At 39.2% G+C, this 16382-nt stretch overlaps 1 protein-coding gene across 1 annotated transcript in view; it reads left to right on the forward strand.

Moving 5' to 3' along the window:
• The window catches only part of BTBD9 (BTB domain containing 9), a 476557-nt gene that overhangs the window by 299622 nt on the left and 160553 nt on the right, over positions 1-16382 (forward strand). Inside the window, exon 7 of the mRNA XM_012464347.2 lies at positions 1401-1510. Within this exon, the coding sequence (XP_012319770.2) occupies positions 1401-1510 (110 nt within the window). The remainder of the gene's footprint in view (positions 1-1400; positions 1511-16382) is intronic.

A 16382-nucleotide genomic window follows, 5' to 3' on the forward strand; every position in this document is an offset into this window, starting at 1 on the left:
AGAATGGTGTCTCCCTGCAGTAGGTGTGAGCACACTGAACAGTCAGTTCAGGAGATAGCATTAATATTGGTTATGAAGATGAGTGAGCAGCTCGTGTCAAGGAGCAGATGGCTAAATGAGGTGCACAGGGAATGCCATGAGAGTTAGGCTTGAAGAACCAGGAGAGAAAATAGCCCATGATATAAAAACCCCAGATAGAGTCTCCTTAATGTAAATTTTCTAAATCAGCATTTACATTATACAGTTAACTTGGACTGATGAGAAATGTAAGGAAATTACCAAATTAGTGAACAGCGATTAACTCAGAAGTAAAATTATATCGTCTAAATTGAAGGTTGTTTTACATAGCAGAGGGGAAGATATTACTAAAACCTTGCCCAGTCTGTCATATCCTAATTGAAATCTGTTCATTTGATATGCCCCATCCTTCAGAGTGCATAGTTCATAATTTGGGAGAGCATTATCTGTTAATCTAGTTATTTTTCCTGGTTCTTCCTTTGAATTCCAGTAAGACAGTGTGTGGCAGATCCCCCATGGAACTGTGCTACATTCAGAAGAGTGAATTTGTTTGTTCATTAACCTGTGAACTGTCAGGTCCCTTTGGAGAGCGAAGAGAGCAAGTTACTCCAAGGTTAATGCTTGTTTGTTGGAGATGAAGTCTCTAGGGAGTTAAAGAGAATGAACAGCCCAAGATGCTCAAGGGCTGCCCAGTGAAACTCTGCACTGTGTGCAGATGCCAGATTCATGTGGCCAGGAGGGAGGCTGCAGAGCAGTCTGGGCCATCTCTGCAGATCACTTCCTCTGGTCAGGAGACCTCCCAGCAGTCAAGTAGGGGGCTGGCGTAAGTATATAAGGTTAACTTCCTAACAAAGATTTAGGAAAAATATTAAAAGAAATTATGAGTAGTTTTCAGTAGTTTCTGGAATTTTCCTTTTAAACAATGAAGTAGTATGGATTTCATGCATTCATCTCCAATTGATAAAATCTCCCATTGAGCTGGAAAGCATTTGATTCTGCACATGTGCTTAGGTGGATTCCTAACCATGAGTAGAAGCTATTTGTTATTCTCTGGTATAAATGTCTTATGGTCATGTACCTGACTGACAGTCAAGGGTTGAACTGAACAGTACCTGGTTTGGTTTTCTGAATAAATCAAATTAATATAAGTTCTACTTAATTCTCTGCAAAATGACCTCTCCCTTATTTTGGTATAATTCTTCTAGTTTCAATTGGGGCTACCCAAAAGGAGCAGATACAGGTTTTGAAGACAAGCTCAGAGTCTCCTTTGATCTATATTCTTGTGCACTATATGTTTAAGTGACGTGTCTTATTCTGTTATCCTTGGATTGGTTGTGGTGGGAGCTCATTTTCAACAGATTTTCTTTCCTTTTTACCATCAGGTATATTCGAATTGTTGGGACTCACAACACAGTGAACAAGATTTTTCACATTGTGGCTTTTGAATGTATGTTTACAAACAAAACCTTCACTCTTGAGAAGGGGCTGATAGGTAAGTATTACAATTACATTTTTTGTATATATATTTAGATACTTTATCTTCAAATATTTGTTACTCTGTTAACTCATCGTAATCAGTTCTAAGGACTCTGGTTTATTTGAATGCCTTATTGCTGAGTGACATAGGGAATGGCTTACATTTTTAGAAGTATTCAAAATAGTAATTCCAATGAACTTAAAAGAATGAATGTAAATATTGTACTAGTGGTTAAGAATTGAAAATATTTTAGTAATTCATTCAGATTTGCTATGTAGGGAATGCTTGTGATAGTCAGGTGAAGCCCTTCACACCAAGGGATTTAATGATAGGTGAGTTTGAAGAGAAATCTGTATCATATTGATTGGATGTTCAGACTTTCCATGGCTGTGCAGGTATTTTGGCCTTTGATTTGATAGGAGTGGTATGCTTAGCTATGAGGGTATCTTCTTTTCATGGATATTCATATTTGCCTGATTTAGCCTCAAGAAAGTTCATTTCACAGAAGTACCTCTATATAATTTAAATAAGACCAAAGTGACTGAATTGTCACTTTTGAATTGTCATTGCAAAAGTCAAGTAAGTGGGTGGGAAATACTGCCTGACTGATATTTGGAAAGAGGAATTTAACTTTTGGTGTAATCCTTTGCTTGGTGTTCTGTCTTGTTTTGTTTTTATTTTCAGTAGATGGGTAGTCTAGGCGTTGTGTACAGTCCATCCCAGCTCTTGACATTCCAGATATCATGAGTGGCTTTGCCATTCCAGACTGCTTATTCTGCTTTTTTTCCCATGCCCATAGGTTTTCAGTCACCTGCTGCAAAGATCATGCTTAGATCAATTAGATCCTTGATTCTGTCCCTTTATTGCAGTTTTCTTTGAGAAGGGACTTCGTATGTTCCGGTGCTGGGGGATAAGATGGCCCTGCCTTGTGGTCTAAAACAGAATTCTGTACCTTTACAAAGGGACTGATTTCTCTTCTCCTTCCCAAGTTTTGTTCATGTTAGCACACGTGTCCATATTGACCTATGTCCTAAAAACATGGAAATAACTATAATGGGAAAGATGAGTGTAACTTGCAAATGTTTATTAACTCTGAATGGTCACAACCTAAATCTTCCTAACATCTGCTGTATCTAAAACCTAATCCTTTACTTATGGAGAATAATATTAATTTGGGGAATAATATTAATAAAGTAGCAAGAGTGGAAAATGTTCCAATATAGAGTGTGTTTAGAGCACAACTGAAATAGCTGCCTCTGTTTTAATTTTGTTGTGAATATAATTTTAACATTAAATATAAATGTTAATAATTTGTGTGGCTTTTAGGTAATTTGGAAGTTAGCAAGTTTAAAGAATTACCTGATATTAGTGTTTTTTACTTCTGTAGGCTGTATAGAATTGTGATGGAGGGTTGTGGGGAGGGCATTCTTTTTCACCTGTTGTCCAGGCCCTTCTATAGACTGTAGGCCTCACTGTGTATCTGACTGTCCCTTCTATAGACTGTAGGCCTCACTGTGTATCTGACTGTCCCTTCTATAGACTGTAGGCCTCACTGTGTATCTGACTGTCCCTTCTATAGACTGTAGGCCTCACTGTGTATCTGACTGTCCCTTCTATAGACTGTAGGCCTCACTGTGTGTCTGACTGTCCCTTCTATAGACTATAGGCCTCACTGTGTAGTTGGGAGAGCCCTCAGTGAAAAGAATCTTAGAAACCAGGACCTTTCATATTTACAAGATGCGTAACATTTGGCTACTCATTTCAGCTCAGTGCACTGCATTTTTGAACATGCTGCATGGAAGGTACCGTCTACATCAGTCATCTCCCTCTTCTTAGTAGAGGAAAAACAGGTTTGTGGACACTGTAATTATCAAGGAAACAAGCTTATCTGACATAAAAGGCCGTTACGAGAATGAAACTCAGGATTGGTTGTAATTAGGGGTGCTGTTGTTGGTATGCATGTTTTGTCTAAATCAAACTAGTCAGCATCATCAGAAGCCATAACAGTCTCAGACATGTTGGTGATGAAAGAAAATTACAGAGATACAAGAAGCGTTTTTGGTGTCTAGTTAAACACTCTTCTCCAAGCACTCTTCTCTGATGCTCACGAGTTTGACTCCAAAGAGCACTGTAATCATCTGTCTGTCATTGTCCCTCAGCCGAGTGGGAGCAGTGGTGCTGGTAGGCACATATGTACATGTGCTTGCCAGCAGATGGCCTGCAGTGGAACCCCCTGTGACCCTCCTTGGACCATCCTCACAGCTCAGATCTGCTCATCCTGGGCAGTGATGGAGTGGTGAGGGAGTTGCAGGTCTGCTTAGCTTACAGAGGTGTTTAAAACAGTTATGGCCAACTTACCATGTTGATTATCTCAGGTGCATTTTAGCAGCACACAGGCCTTGGCCAGTCACCCTACTGGTCCTCGACTGGTCATCTCCAGGGGTACAGGTATGTCAAAATCACCTGGAGTTATTTTTAAATTGCAGATGCTTACTTCTTACACTTTTATATCCTGTAAATATGCACTTCCTTCCTGAGAATCACTGATATGAACTCCATATTTTCTTGGGGAAAAAAAGTAAAGGGAATGTTATCATAAGTAATTTGAGTATCAAATCCTAACTTTGTTTCTAGATTCAGAATGTTTTTCTTTCACAGTTCCTGGTCTTCTTTTCAAAGTGCAGGCTCCTTTACGTATTCTTCTGTAGGCCTTAAAAATCACTTTTATGATATCTGTAATTTTAAAAAACCAGATTCTAATGTTATTTAAAATATATAATGATGACAAAAAATGACATAAGTAAAAATAAGCACATCCACTGTATAAGATTTTAGTCTTCCTTTCCCACCAAAGAGGTTCTTTCCCATTTTTGATGACAGTGTGTCATGTCTCACTCAGCTTCACTTGCACAGATTCGTGGGAGGCATTGAAGTCCTTGGGTTCATGAAGCCATGAGAACAGGCCATAGCTCAACCACATTGCCCAGAGCTGGGCCTTTCTCCCACCTTGCTGCTACCACCACAGCCTCTTCTCATTTGGTGGCTGCATCTGGATCTTGCTGAAATGTATTCTTTCTGGGAGAGTCACTCTGTGAAGACTGTCTCCTCTGTGTTAGGAGGCATTTGTAAGAAACCTTAACCTGTCTTACCAATGAGGCCTGGAAGAGTTAATTAGAAGAGATGTGACTGCTATTTCATAAACATTCAACCTCCCAAAGAACGTATTTAGTTGGCCTCAGCACTCCACTTTGGTGATACTTGCATAGCATTTGCTAAGTCCTTCTGCTTTTCGTAATGATTTCCAGATCTTCCTTTTCATTTAATCTTGTGTTTAAATTCACTTTTTAATGCCCTACTAGTTATCCAAGTAGAGAGAATAGTACCTATCACCCAGCTTTAAATAATTATCAATTCACAGCTAACCCAGTTTTATCTGTATGTGATCTACTTTGTCCCTATCAGATTATTTTGAAATTAATCTCAGACATTTTATCATTTCATCCATAAATGCAAATCTAAGAGTAAGGCCTCCTTTTTGTAGCCATAAGCACAATACCATCATACTACCCTAAAATTGAGCAGTAATTCCTTAAGAGCATTAAATATGCAGTCAGTGTTCCAATTTCCCTAATTGTTTCAAAGTCTGGAGTGAGAATTTGTTTTTATAGGCTGAGTAAATCAGAATTCAGATAAGGTCCATATTATGCAAATAGCTGTGATTCTTAAATCTCTTTAAATTCATAGGATCCCTTCTATTTATCTGTCTATGTTTGTCTCTTTTTCTCTAATCATTTATTTGTTGAAGAAACAAGGTTTTTCTCATGTAGAGTGTCTACCACTCTGGGTTTTGGTCATTGAATTTCCATGGTAACATTTAGCATGTTTATCTGTTGCATTTCTTGTAACTTGGTAGTTAGATAAAGGCTTCATCAGATTCAACTATTATTTTTTTGGTAACAATGCTCCATAGGTAGTGTTATTTGTATCTATCAAGAAGCAGAGAAAACCTCTAGTTGTCTCTCTCTTTTGTATGTTCACATCCATTGATGGTTATTTCCTAGATTCATTATTTCGTAATTTTGTATTGCAAAATGGTTATTTTCCAAGTATGTCATTCCTTCTTCATTTAGTCCCTAGAAGGAGAAAATTTTCTTCAATGCTCATTTAGTAACGCTGAGATACAATTTGCTCAGGAAAAGAAGGATAGATGTTACGTTCTTTCCCTTTGTTTGCCAGTTTTCAAAATAAAGAGGTGGTTCCCTAGCAGCCTCCAAGGGTGACAAAGGAAGTTTGTGAGATTTCTTAGCGGGAGATACTACGTATCATTTTGAATTTGTGGGAATAAACACAATTGAAATCTTTTAATCACTTGCAGTTATTAGTCATGGTATTCAAATCATTGTATCTTTAGCCTCTTCAAATTGTTTTTTTTTTTTTTAGTCCTTTTGATAAGACTTTAGTAGTCCTTGATAGTTCTGTGCTTTCTGGCATAACAAGATGTGCTGGGTTTATCTTGTACATTTCCTACCCTTGATCTGGAATCAGCCATTTCTTCATGAGGGCTTGGTACTGTATAGTAGAAAATGACATTTGGAAACCTCAGTGTAGATACTATAGATGATCCTTGCTACTCTGTCACTATTTCTAGACCCTTCAGTAGACAGAGAACTAGGAAATACATGCACATATACTTAATTATTTATATGACATATATTTAGCAGATGAAACATATCATGAGTATATGCTGACACTTCTAATTCAGATTCAATACTACAAGATTTTTAGTTTAAGCTTTTGATCTTTCTTTCATCTCTTTTTCTTCATAGGTGAAATCTTGGTTATCAGTGATAAGTGCAATATTCATTTGCTCTATCTCCAGTACATACAGAATATCTATGAACCATATGATTACTGAAAATAGTTTTCAGATTTTTGTTACTGTTTTTTAGGTCCTTCTATCTCTAGAAATGTACAGTAAAATGACTATGTTTTAAAATCACTTGAAATGATTCCCTGTGTAGTTATGCCACTATTTCAATATACACTGAGGTTCATCTGTTCCATTTTGCTTTCAATATTTAGGTATTGCCTTTAAAAAACTTTTGTTTCATAACTTTGTGAAATACTTTGTTCCAAAATCAAATCTACAAAAGTGCTATATTCAGAGAAATGAAGTGTCTATTCCTGCCCGCTATACCTCTGTAAATAATCTCTTTTTTTCCCTCTTTTAGCTTTTTGTTGTTGTTATCCTTCTATTTAAAAGTGGAAAAAATATGTTTATTTCTATATTTATATTTTGTATCCTCCCAGTGTCTTTAAATAATTGGTAGCATACTATACATATTATATATATTTTTGGCTTGCCTTTCTTGTTATTCTTTCTTTCCTTTTTTCTTTTTTTCCTTTTTTTTTTTTTTGAGACAGGGTCTTGCTCTATTGCACAGGCTGTTTTAGAACTCCTGGGCTCTAGACATCATCATGAATAGCAAATAGGCACATACCACCACACTTAGTTTCACCTTGCTTTTCTGTACTTAACACTTACTTTGGAGCTAGCTAGCTACAGAGAAAAATATTATTTGTTTCTTTTTATAGCTGCGTGGTCCTCATTAGTGTAGGTATATCATTGTTTATTTAACCAGTTTTCTATTGATGAATCATTTGGGTTGTTTTCAGTCTTCCACTACTACAAATAGTGCTCTTGCCTTGTGTATTGTCTTTTCCTATTTTTGCCAGTATGTCTTTGGGATAGATTCCTAGAGAAGAGATTGTATGATCAAAGAGTAAATGCATGTGGAATTTTCCTAGATATTGCCAAATTCACTTTCGTATGGATTATAACATTTTTAAATTCTCACTGGTATTGTATGATAAAAACTGTTTCCTCATAGCCTTGCCACTGGAGCATATCGTCAAATTTCTGGACTTCTGCCAGTCTGATAGATGAGAAATGGTATCTCAGTGCAGTTTTAACTGCATTTCTCTTATGAGAGAAATAGAGCATCTTTTCATATGTTTAAGGGCCATTTGCATTTTTTTTCTTTTTTAAATGACTCTTCTCTTCTTATGAGTCTTGTAGATGAATAGAGAATATGCTTTTAGTAAGACTTACGGGAGCAGTAAACACTTTACACGGAAATTAGAGTGTGGTATTCAGCATTACAGAAGTCTGGTTGTGCTTCCTAAGGTCTCCTGGTTCTTCTGGAAAATATACGTTCTCACATCCCTCTCCATCCTTGTCCCTGGTTCTACCTCTCTGCTTAAGAGATAATAACCAGGGCATAGAGCTCTAGGTTCAAAATTATGGTTTCTTTAATCCTTTCAAAGAATAGGAATAAGATTCTATTATCAGCTTCAGGTTAAAGTGTTACTGTTGTGTCTTGCCAGCATGGGTCCAGGAAGACTGGTCACTTTTTGTTCTAGTTTCTTGTTAGTACAGTAGACCCCCTTACCTGTGGTTTTGCTTTCCATGGTTTCATTTACCCGTAGTCAACCCTGGTCCAAAAATATGAAACGGAAAACCCCGGAAATAAACAATTCATAAGTTTTAAAGTGCATGCCATTCTGAGTAACATGATGAAATCTTGTGCCATCCCGCTCTGCCCACCAGGGACGTGAATCATCTGTTTGTCCAGTGTATCCATGCTGTATATGCTAGCTGCCTGTGAATGTGAAGTTTTAAAAAAGTGTATATAGAATTTGGTACTCTCTGAAGTTTCAGACATCCACTGGGGATCTTGGAACATACCCCCTGCAGATAAGGGAGGACTACTGGGATTGATCTAGGGCAACGAAAATCAGCAGCATAAGCACAAGAACTCTGTTGCTGAAGCTGTCGGTACACTCACTACTGCTGTCACCGCTGGAACTGTGCTATCTGAACAGAAACACTGGAGTCCATATTCACGGGCTGCTACCTTCAGTACCACCAGAAACAGATAGACAAGAACATGTCTTTTTCCTTCCTCCTATATTGCAGTCTCCCGTCAGGCTCTTCTGTTGGCAGAACAAAAAACCAGGCTGGTGGGGGGAGTCTAGGAAACTACAGTTTTCAAAGATTTAGCCTCTGAGATGCAGTGTAAAACAAAGGAAGGAATAGAGCTGAAAGCAAACAGATGACTGGCACAAAGACAGGAAGACAGGGAGTAAAGGGGGCTCCTTCCAACAGGAAACTTACCATCTGATTCAAAGTAGCTGGACAGGCACATTGACAAGGTATGGAAATAAGCGGAGTGGAGAATAATAGACAGAGGCATAAATGGGCATGGAGAAAGGTTAAGTATTGATTTTGGCTGCAAAGGAACCTAACATATCTCTTGCCTAGAAAGATAAGGCTTCACGAAGGATGGTAGTTTGAGGTAGGCCTTGAAGGATTCAGTAAATATTAAGGAGCATTACAGAAGTGCTGATTTACATAGCAACAACACTGTTGCCCTCAGAGCAGCTGAAGGTGGTAAATAGAAATAGGTTGCCTGTGGTTGCTACTGTCATTTAAAACTATTTTAAGATTGTAACAGTATGTTTAGAACACTGTAAAATTTCTGGGAAAGTAAACAGAGTTGGAAATCTGGGCTGTGAAGGGTTTTTGGCATCCAGTGACCTAGGAATATAATACGACTTCTGTGCTTCACAGCTATGTTTAGTAAAGTGAATGTCCTCTAGAGCAGAAACAGATTTGGGAGTGAGGGAGCTCATTAGCAGATGAAGGTGTAAGAATGTGGCAAAGAAGCAAACTTCCTGGCTTGGGGGCGGGGCTTTAAAGGCCTTAATGCAGATAGTTTCCTACAGTGGCACTAGTGAGTCTGAACTAGTCTAGACCAGGAGGCTGTGCTTTTCCCAGACCTGTTTCTCTAACCAGATGTTAAGGCTGGTTCTACTTGTCAGTAAAGCTTAACTTCTTTAGCTACTGTAAATTTCTTGGCATTAAACAGACATTTATTAAGAGGCTGCTGAGTGTATCTTAGACACAGGGGAAAGAAAGACACATGGGTGTAGTTTCTGCCTTGAAGGATCTTAAGAGCTAATAGAAGAGAAAGACACTTAAACAGAAGGTGGCAATCCAGTAAAATAAGTCATCGTATTGGGAAGTTTCAGCAGATGCTGCAGGAATGCCAAACAGGGGGCACTAACCTGAGCTGGGGGAATGGCATCAGGAAGACTTCCTAGTGGAGGGAATAATTCGGGTCAGGGATATGGTTTGGTGGTGTTCCCACTCAAATCTCATCTTGAATTGTACTTTCCATAATCCCTCATGTCGTGGGAGGGATCCAGTGGGAGGTAATTGAATCATGGGGGCGGTTACCCTCATGCTGTTCTTGTGATAGTGAGTGAGTTCTCATGAGAGCTAATGGTTTTATCAGGGGCTTTTCCCCCTTTACTCAGCACTTCTCTTCTGCCATGTGAAGAAGGTGCCTTTCTTCCCCTTCTGCCATGATTATAAGTTTCTTGAGGCCTTCCCAGCCATGTAGAACTGTGAGTCAATTAAACCTCTTTTCTTTATAAATTACTCAGTCTCGGGTATTTCTTCACAGCACCATGAGAATGGACCAATACAATCAGTCCTTAAGGAAGGGAAGAGCGGAGAAGCTCAGGGGAGACCCAAACAAAATGGTCAATGTGTGCAACAGCTTATCTCTGACCCATTCCACAGGCAGAGCCCCTTCTAGTGGACCACCTTGCACCTGATAGAGGAATTGGAGTAGAAGTTACAGTTAGCTGTAGTCTTTTACTTTTCCTCTGCTGAACATACAGCATTATTTTCTCACAAGATCTTAGTTTTTAGAAAAATTCTGAAAAGGAAATATCCCACAGTGTTGCATACAGAATATCATACAGTTAGTTTGTTTGCCTTCCTCCCTGGGGAGCCCATGTTCTTAAACAAGAATGGATATGATTCTTACATGGCAAAGAGTGTAGAGGGGATGATTAGAAAATGGCTTCCTCACAATCTTCTAGGTTCTCAACTTAGTGTGTGGTCAGTGTGTGGGTATGTGTATTAGTCCACTTTCAAACTGCTATAGAGAACTACCTGGAGGCTGGGCACAGTGGCTCACACCTGTAATACCAGCAGTTTGGGAGGCCAAGGTTGGTGAATCACCTGAGGTTAGGAGTTTGAGACCAGCCTGGCCAACATGGTGAAACCCTGTCTCTAAAAATAAAAAATTAGCTGGGCATGGTGGCGCATGCCTGTAGTCTGAGCTACTTGGGAGACTGAAACAGGAGAATTTCTTGAACCTGGGAGGCAGAGGTTGCAGTGAGTCGAGATCACTGCACTCCAGCCCAGGTGACAGAGCAAGACTCCATCAAAAAGAAAGAAAGAGAAGAACTACCTGAAGGCTGGGCACAGTGGCTCATGCCTGTAATCCCAGCAGTTTGGGAGGCCAAGGCAGGTAGATTGCTTGAAACCAGGAGTTTGAGACCAGCCTGGCCAACATGGCAAAGCCCTGTCTCTACTAAAAATACAAAAATTAAACAGGTGTGGTGGTGCGTGCCTGTAGTTCCAGCTGCTCAGGAGACTGAGCCATGAGAATCACTTGATCCTAGGAGGTGGAGGTTGCAGTGAGCCAAGGTTGAGCTACTACACTCCAGCCTGGGTAATAGAGTGAGACTCTGTCTCAAAAAAAAAAAAAAGAAAAAGAAAAGAACTACTTGGGACTGGATAATTTATAAAGAAAAGAGGTTTCAACCCAAATGCCCATTAATGATAGACTGGACAGGGAAAATGTGGCACATATACACCATGGAATATTATGCAGCCATCAAAAACGATGAGTTCGCGTCCTTTGTAGGGACATGGATGAACCTGGAAACCATCATTCTCAGCAAACTGACACAAGAACACAAAATGAAACACCACATGTTCTCACTCATAGGTGGATGTTGAACAATGAGACCACATGGACACAGGGAGGGGAGCACTATACAGGGGTCTGTTGGGGGGGAGTTGGGGGGCAGGGAGGGGAGCACTACACACTGGGGTCTGTTGGGGGGAAATAGGGAAGGGACAGCAGGGGGTGGGGAGTTGGGGAGAGATAGCATGGGGAGAAATGCCAGATATAGCATTTCTGTTATAGATGAAAGGGAGGAAGGCAGCAAATCACACTGCCACATATGCACCTATGCAGCAATCTTGCATCTTCTTCACATGTACCCCAAAACCTAAAATGCAATTTAAAAAAAAAAAAAGAAAAGAGGTTTAATTGATTCACAGTTCTGCATGACTTGGGAGGCCTCAGGAAACTTACATTCATGGCAGAAGGCAAAGGAGACAACAGGCACGTCTTACATGGCAGCAGGAGAGAGAGCAAGAGAGCAAGGAAGTGCCACACTTTTAAACCATCAGATATCATGAGAACTCACTCACTATAACGAGAACAGCACGGGGAAATTCCACCCCTGTGATCACCTCCCACCGCGTCCCTCCCTCAACACTTGGGGACTACAATTCAAGATAAGATTTGGGACACAAAGCCAAACCATATCAATATTATCCTCTCCTTTTTTTTTTTTTTTTAAAGAATAAAGACTGCCTGGAAAAAAAAATTTCCTGCTCTTGTTTTATAGGATTTACTTCATTTTACAGGATTGAATTTTTGGACTCTACTTATATTTTCCCATATTATCATAAGGATAGATATAGTAGTGTGGATGTGTGTGTCAAGGTTTTTTTATTTTATTTTTGAGATGGAGTCTTGCTCTGTCGCCCAGGCTAGAGTGCAGTGGCGCAATCTCGCCTCACTCACTGCAACCTCTGCATCCCGGGTTCAAGCGATTCTCCTGCCTCAGCCTCCCAAGTAGCTGAGATTACAGATGTGTACCACCATGCCTGGCTAATTTTTGTATTGTTAGTAGAGACAGTTTCACCACGTTGGCCAGGCCTGTCTTGAACTCCTGACCACAAGTGATCCACCCACCTTGGCCTCCCAAAATGCTGGGATTATAGGCATGAGCCACCGTGACCAGCTGTTAAATATAAGTCCTAGTTTCAGATAATCTCTTTGTTCACACCTACGAGCATACAGTATTAGAAGCAGCCAGGACATATCTTGAATACATTGTTGTTTAGAAATGTCTTCTGCCAGATACCCTAACTCATCTCTCTCAAGTTTGCAGTTCAACAGATCGCTAGAGCAGGGGGCATAGTGATGCCAGTCTCTTTGCTAAAGCATAGCAAAAATGACCTTTACTCTAGTTCCCAGTAAGTTCCTCATCTGCATCTGAGACCCCCTCAGCCTGGACTTCATTTTTCATATCACTATCAGCATTTTGGTCACAATAATTTAACAAGTCTCTAAGAAGTTCCAAACCTTCCCTCATTTCCTTTCTTCTTCTGAGCCCTCCAAGCTGTTCCAACCTCTACCCATTGCTCAGTTTATTTGACTCATGTTTTTGTGGGCTATATGGACTTCTGCTTCTGCAGAGGCTTCAGGAAACTTACAGTCATGGCAGAAGGTGAAGGGAAAGCAGGAACATATTTACATGGCCAGCAGGAGAGAGAGAGAGACTGAGGAAGAGGTGCCACATACTTTCAAACAACGAGATCTTGTGAGAACTGTATCATGAAAACAGCAAAGGAGAGGTCTGCCCCCATGATTCAGTCACCTCCCACCAGGCCCCTCCTCCAACACTGGGAGTTACAATTTGACATGAGATTTGGGTGCGGACACAGATTGAAACCATATCATACATGTATGTAAATTTTTACCAGAAGAATGGAAATGCTGCGTGAAACTAACTTAACTGTTTTTATTTCACTTTCTAATACTTGCACATTTTACTGATACCTTTGGCTTTTTGATGAGTAAGGAAGGACTTAAGGGAAGGGACCTATGGGTTGCCCTATCTTGCCCTTTCTACGTCGTTATTTTCAACATGTGTATTTGGCTAATACGGGGTAATAAGAGTGAAAAAGGATATGATAGAAGCAGGCACATCTTTACATGGCCAGCATCTGCATCTGAGATTGGTCATTGGTGCTTCTTGGAATGCCTTTGCCTTCTTTCTACTTCATCACTAGCCATATTACCAAGAATTATCTACCCCTGACCTACCTCATGCCATTAGAGATGGGATAACGGTCTGGAACAATGTGGGGGTAATAGGATGGTGTGCTCTCACAAATACTGTTGCTATGAAGTGAGCATGACAAGATCTGCTGGAATTTTTAAACTTTTTCTCCACAAACAGTGAATGCCCATCTGGGAATAAAGTTAATAAATCCAAAGACTTTAATATAAAGAAACTATATATTCTCCTGATTATGGTTTTAAAAAATATTAAAAAAAGAAGAAGAAGAAAAGAAACTATATAAATCTTTAAGGAGCACTTAATAATGGAAATACTGACCTATTATTTGGATAATGTTTTGAATAATTATTTAAATATTCAAATATTGGAATTATTTGAATATTCCATTATTGAATAATAGAATAATGACATATCCTGGATAGGAAAATTTAATATTGAAAAGATATTGGTTCTTCCCATTTTAATCTGTAAATTTAATACAGTACTACTCAAAATCCCACTGTTTTTTTTTTAAATATTTTGCTTAGTTATTTTAAAATATTTTCCAAGAGAATAAATAAGTAGAAATATTTTCTTCTTCTCCCTACCCTCTCAAAAAAAGCCTGAAAATAATAAAAAATAAACAAATAAATGAGGGGTCTATTCCCAGCAGGTATTAAAATTAGTGCTGCATAGTAATGTGTCATTAATGCAGGAACAAACTGGTAGATAAATAAAGCAATCATCCAGATTCTGAATTAGATCCCAGTATGTGTAAGAATGTAATGTGAGATGAAGGTGACATCTCACATCAGTTAAGAACAGAAGATAACACAGCAAATGATGCTGAAGCAGTTAACAGCTGCAAACAGTTACATGAAATTTTTTCCTCATACTAGATACAAAAACATTTTCTTGTTAAGAGGTAGATTTTACAATGTGACTCCAAAAGAGCTGTAGGAAACTGTATTAATAAGTATTTATTTTATCTCAAGGTGAGGAACAACTTCCTCAGCACAAAAGCAAAGGCAGAAACAGAATTCAAAGGTGTTTGACAAACTGGGAAAAAATAATTGCAACATACATGACAAAATAAGTATGAAGAAAAGATGATTCCCTTACAGAAAAATGTATACAAACAGCTGTTATTAAAAAAGAAGGAAAAACTTAGTGGTCCATAAACTTGAAAGTATTTGGCCTCGCTAATAATTAAATAAGTGCTTATTAAAACAAGATACCATTATTTGGCTTAACTGGCAGATATTTTTCATTAAAAATTTTTTTATATATGTAACACAAAATCATGTCTCATCAGAAATCAAACAATACAGGACAGGCTGAGCGTGGTGGCTCACGCCTGTAATTCTAACACTTTGGGAGGCTGAGGCAGGCAGATCACCTGAGGTCAGGAGTTTGAGACCAGCCTGGCCAACATGGTGAAATCTCGTCTCTACTAAAAATCAGCCAGGCATGGTGGCAGATGCCTGTGCTCCCAGCTACTCGGGAGGCTGAGGCAGGAGAATTGCTTGAACCCTGGAGGTGGAGGTTGTAGTGAGCTGAGATTGTGCCATTGCACTCCAGCCTGGGTAACAAGAGCAAGGTTTCATCTCACTTAACAAAATAATAAGTAAAATATTTCTTTTTTTGCTTTTTTTTTTTTTTTCAAGACAGGGTCTCTCTCTGTCACCCAGGCTAGAGTGCAGTGATACAGCCATAGCTCACTTCAGCCTTGACCTCCTGGGCTCAAGTGATCCTCCTGCCTCAGCCTCCCAAGTAGCTGGGAGCACAGGCATGCACCACCACACTCAGCTATTTTTGTTATTATTGTTGAGACAGGGGTCCCATTATGTTTGCCCAATTGGTCTTGAACTCCTGGGCTGAAGCCATCCTCCCAACTTGGCCTCCCAAAGTGCTGGGATTCCAGGTGTAAGCCACTGCACCTGGCCAAAATAAAATAGTTTTGTGTTTCAACTTGCATTAGCCTAGTTATTACTAAAATTGAGTATTTTAAAATATTTCTTGGCCTTTTTTTTTTTTTTTTTTTGATAGAGAGTCTCACTCTGTTGCCCAGGCTGGTGTGCAATGGCTTGATCTCAGCTCATTGCAACCTCCACTACTGGGTTCAAGTGATTCTCGTACCTCAGCCTCCTGAGTAGCTGGGCTTATAGGCATGTGCCACCGTGCCCAGTTAATTTTTGTAATTTTAGTAGAGATAGGGTTTTACCATGTTGGCCAGGCTGTCTCAAACTCCTGGCTTCAAGTGAACCTCCCACCTCAGCCTCCCAAAGTGCTGGGATTACAGGCATAAGCTGCCACTATACCTGGCCTCTTGCTTCTTTCTTATTATTAATTTGTGGATTATGTTTATTTATTCCTTGCCTTTTATATGCATTGCAAATATCTTCTCTCAGACTGTTAGTTAACTTTTAAACTTTATGTTGCCTTTCTGCATAGATGTTTTTAATTTTGAGTTATTCTTATCATTTTTTTTTGTCTTCTGATTTTGTGATTTGCTTAGAAACTCCCTCCCCACTTCAAAATCTAAGAACACGCTCTTCTGCAGTAGTTGTCAGTGATTCGTTGTTGTTTTGTTATTGTTGGGGTATGTGTAAGCATCTTTACTCCATTTAAAATTTCTTTTGTATTTGGTCTAACATAAGGGTTTAACTTTTATTTCCAAAATTTGTGGCCAACTGTCTTGAAATTCTTTCTTGCTTATTTTATTCTTTGTTTCATTGAGTTAAAGTAGCGTATATCATGGATTTGTATATCTGTTGTAGCTTCTGCGCCACATCATTTAAATCACAGCATCTTCATCATCTATTTTGCTCTCTAGTGCTGCAAATCTACATTCGTAGTTACTCTTTTTCTAAGTTTTCTA

Source organism: Aotus nancymaae, unplaced genomic scaffold (assembly GCF_030222135.1).
Source record: "Aotus nancymaae isolate 86718 unplaced genomic scaffold, 86718_ANA_hifiasm-v0.15.2.pri h1tg000040l, whole genome shotgun sequence".
NCBI classification, from domain to species: domain Eukaryota; kingdom Metazoa; phylum Chordata; class Mammalia; order Primates; family Aotidae; genus Aotus; species Aotus nancymaae.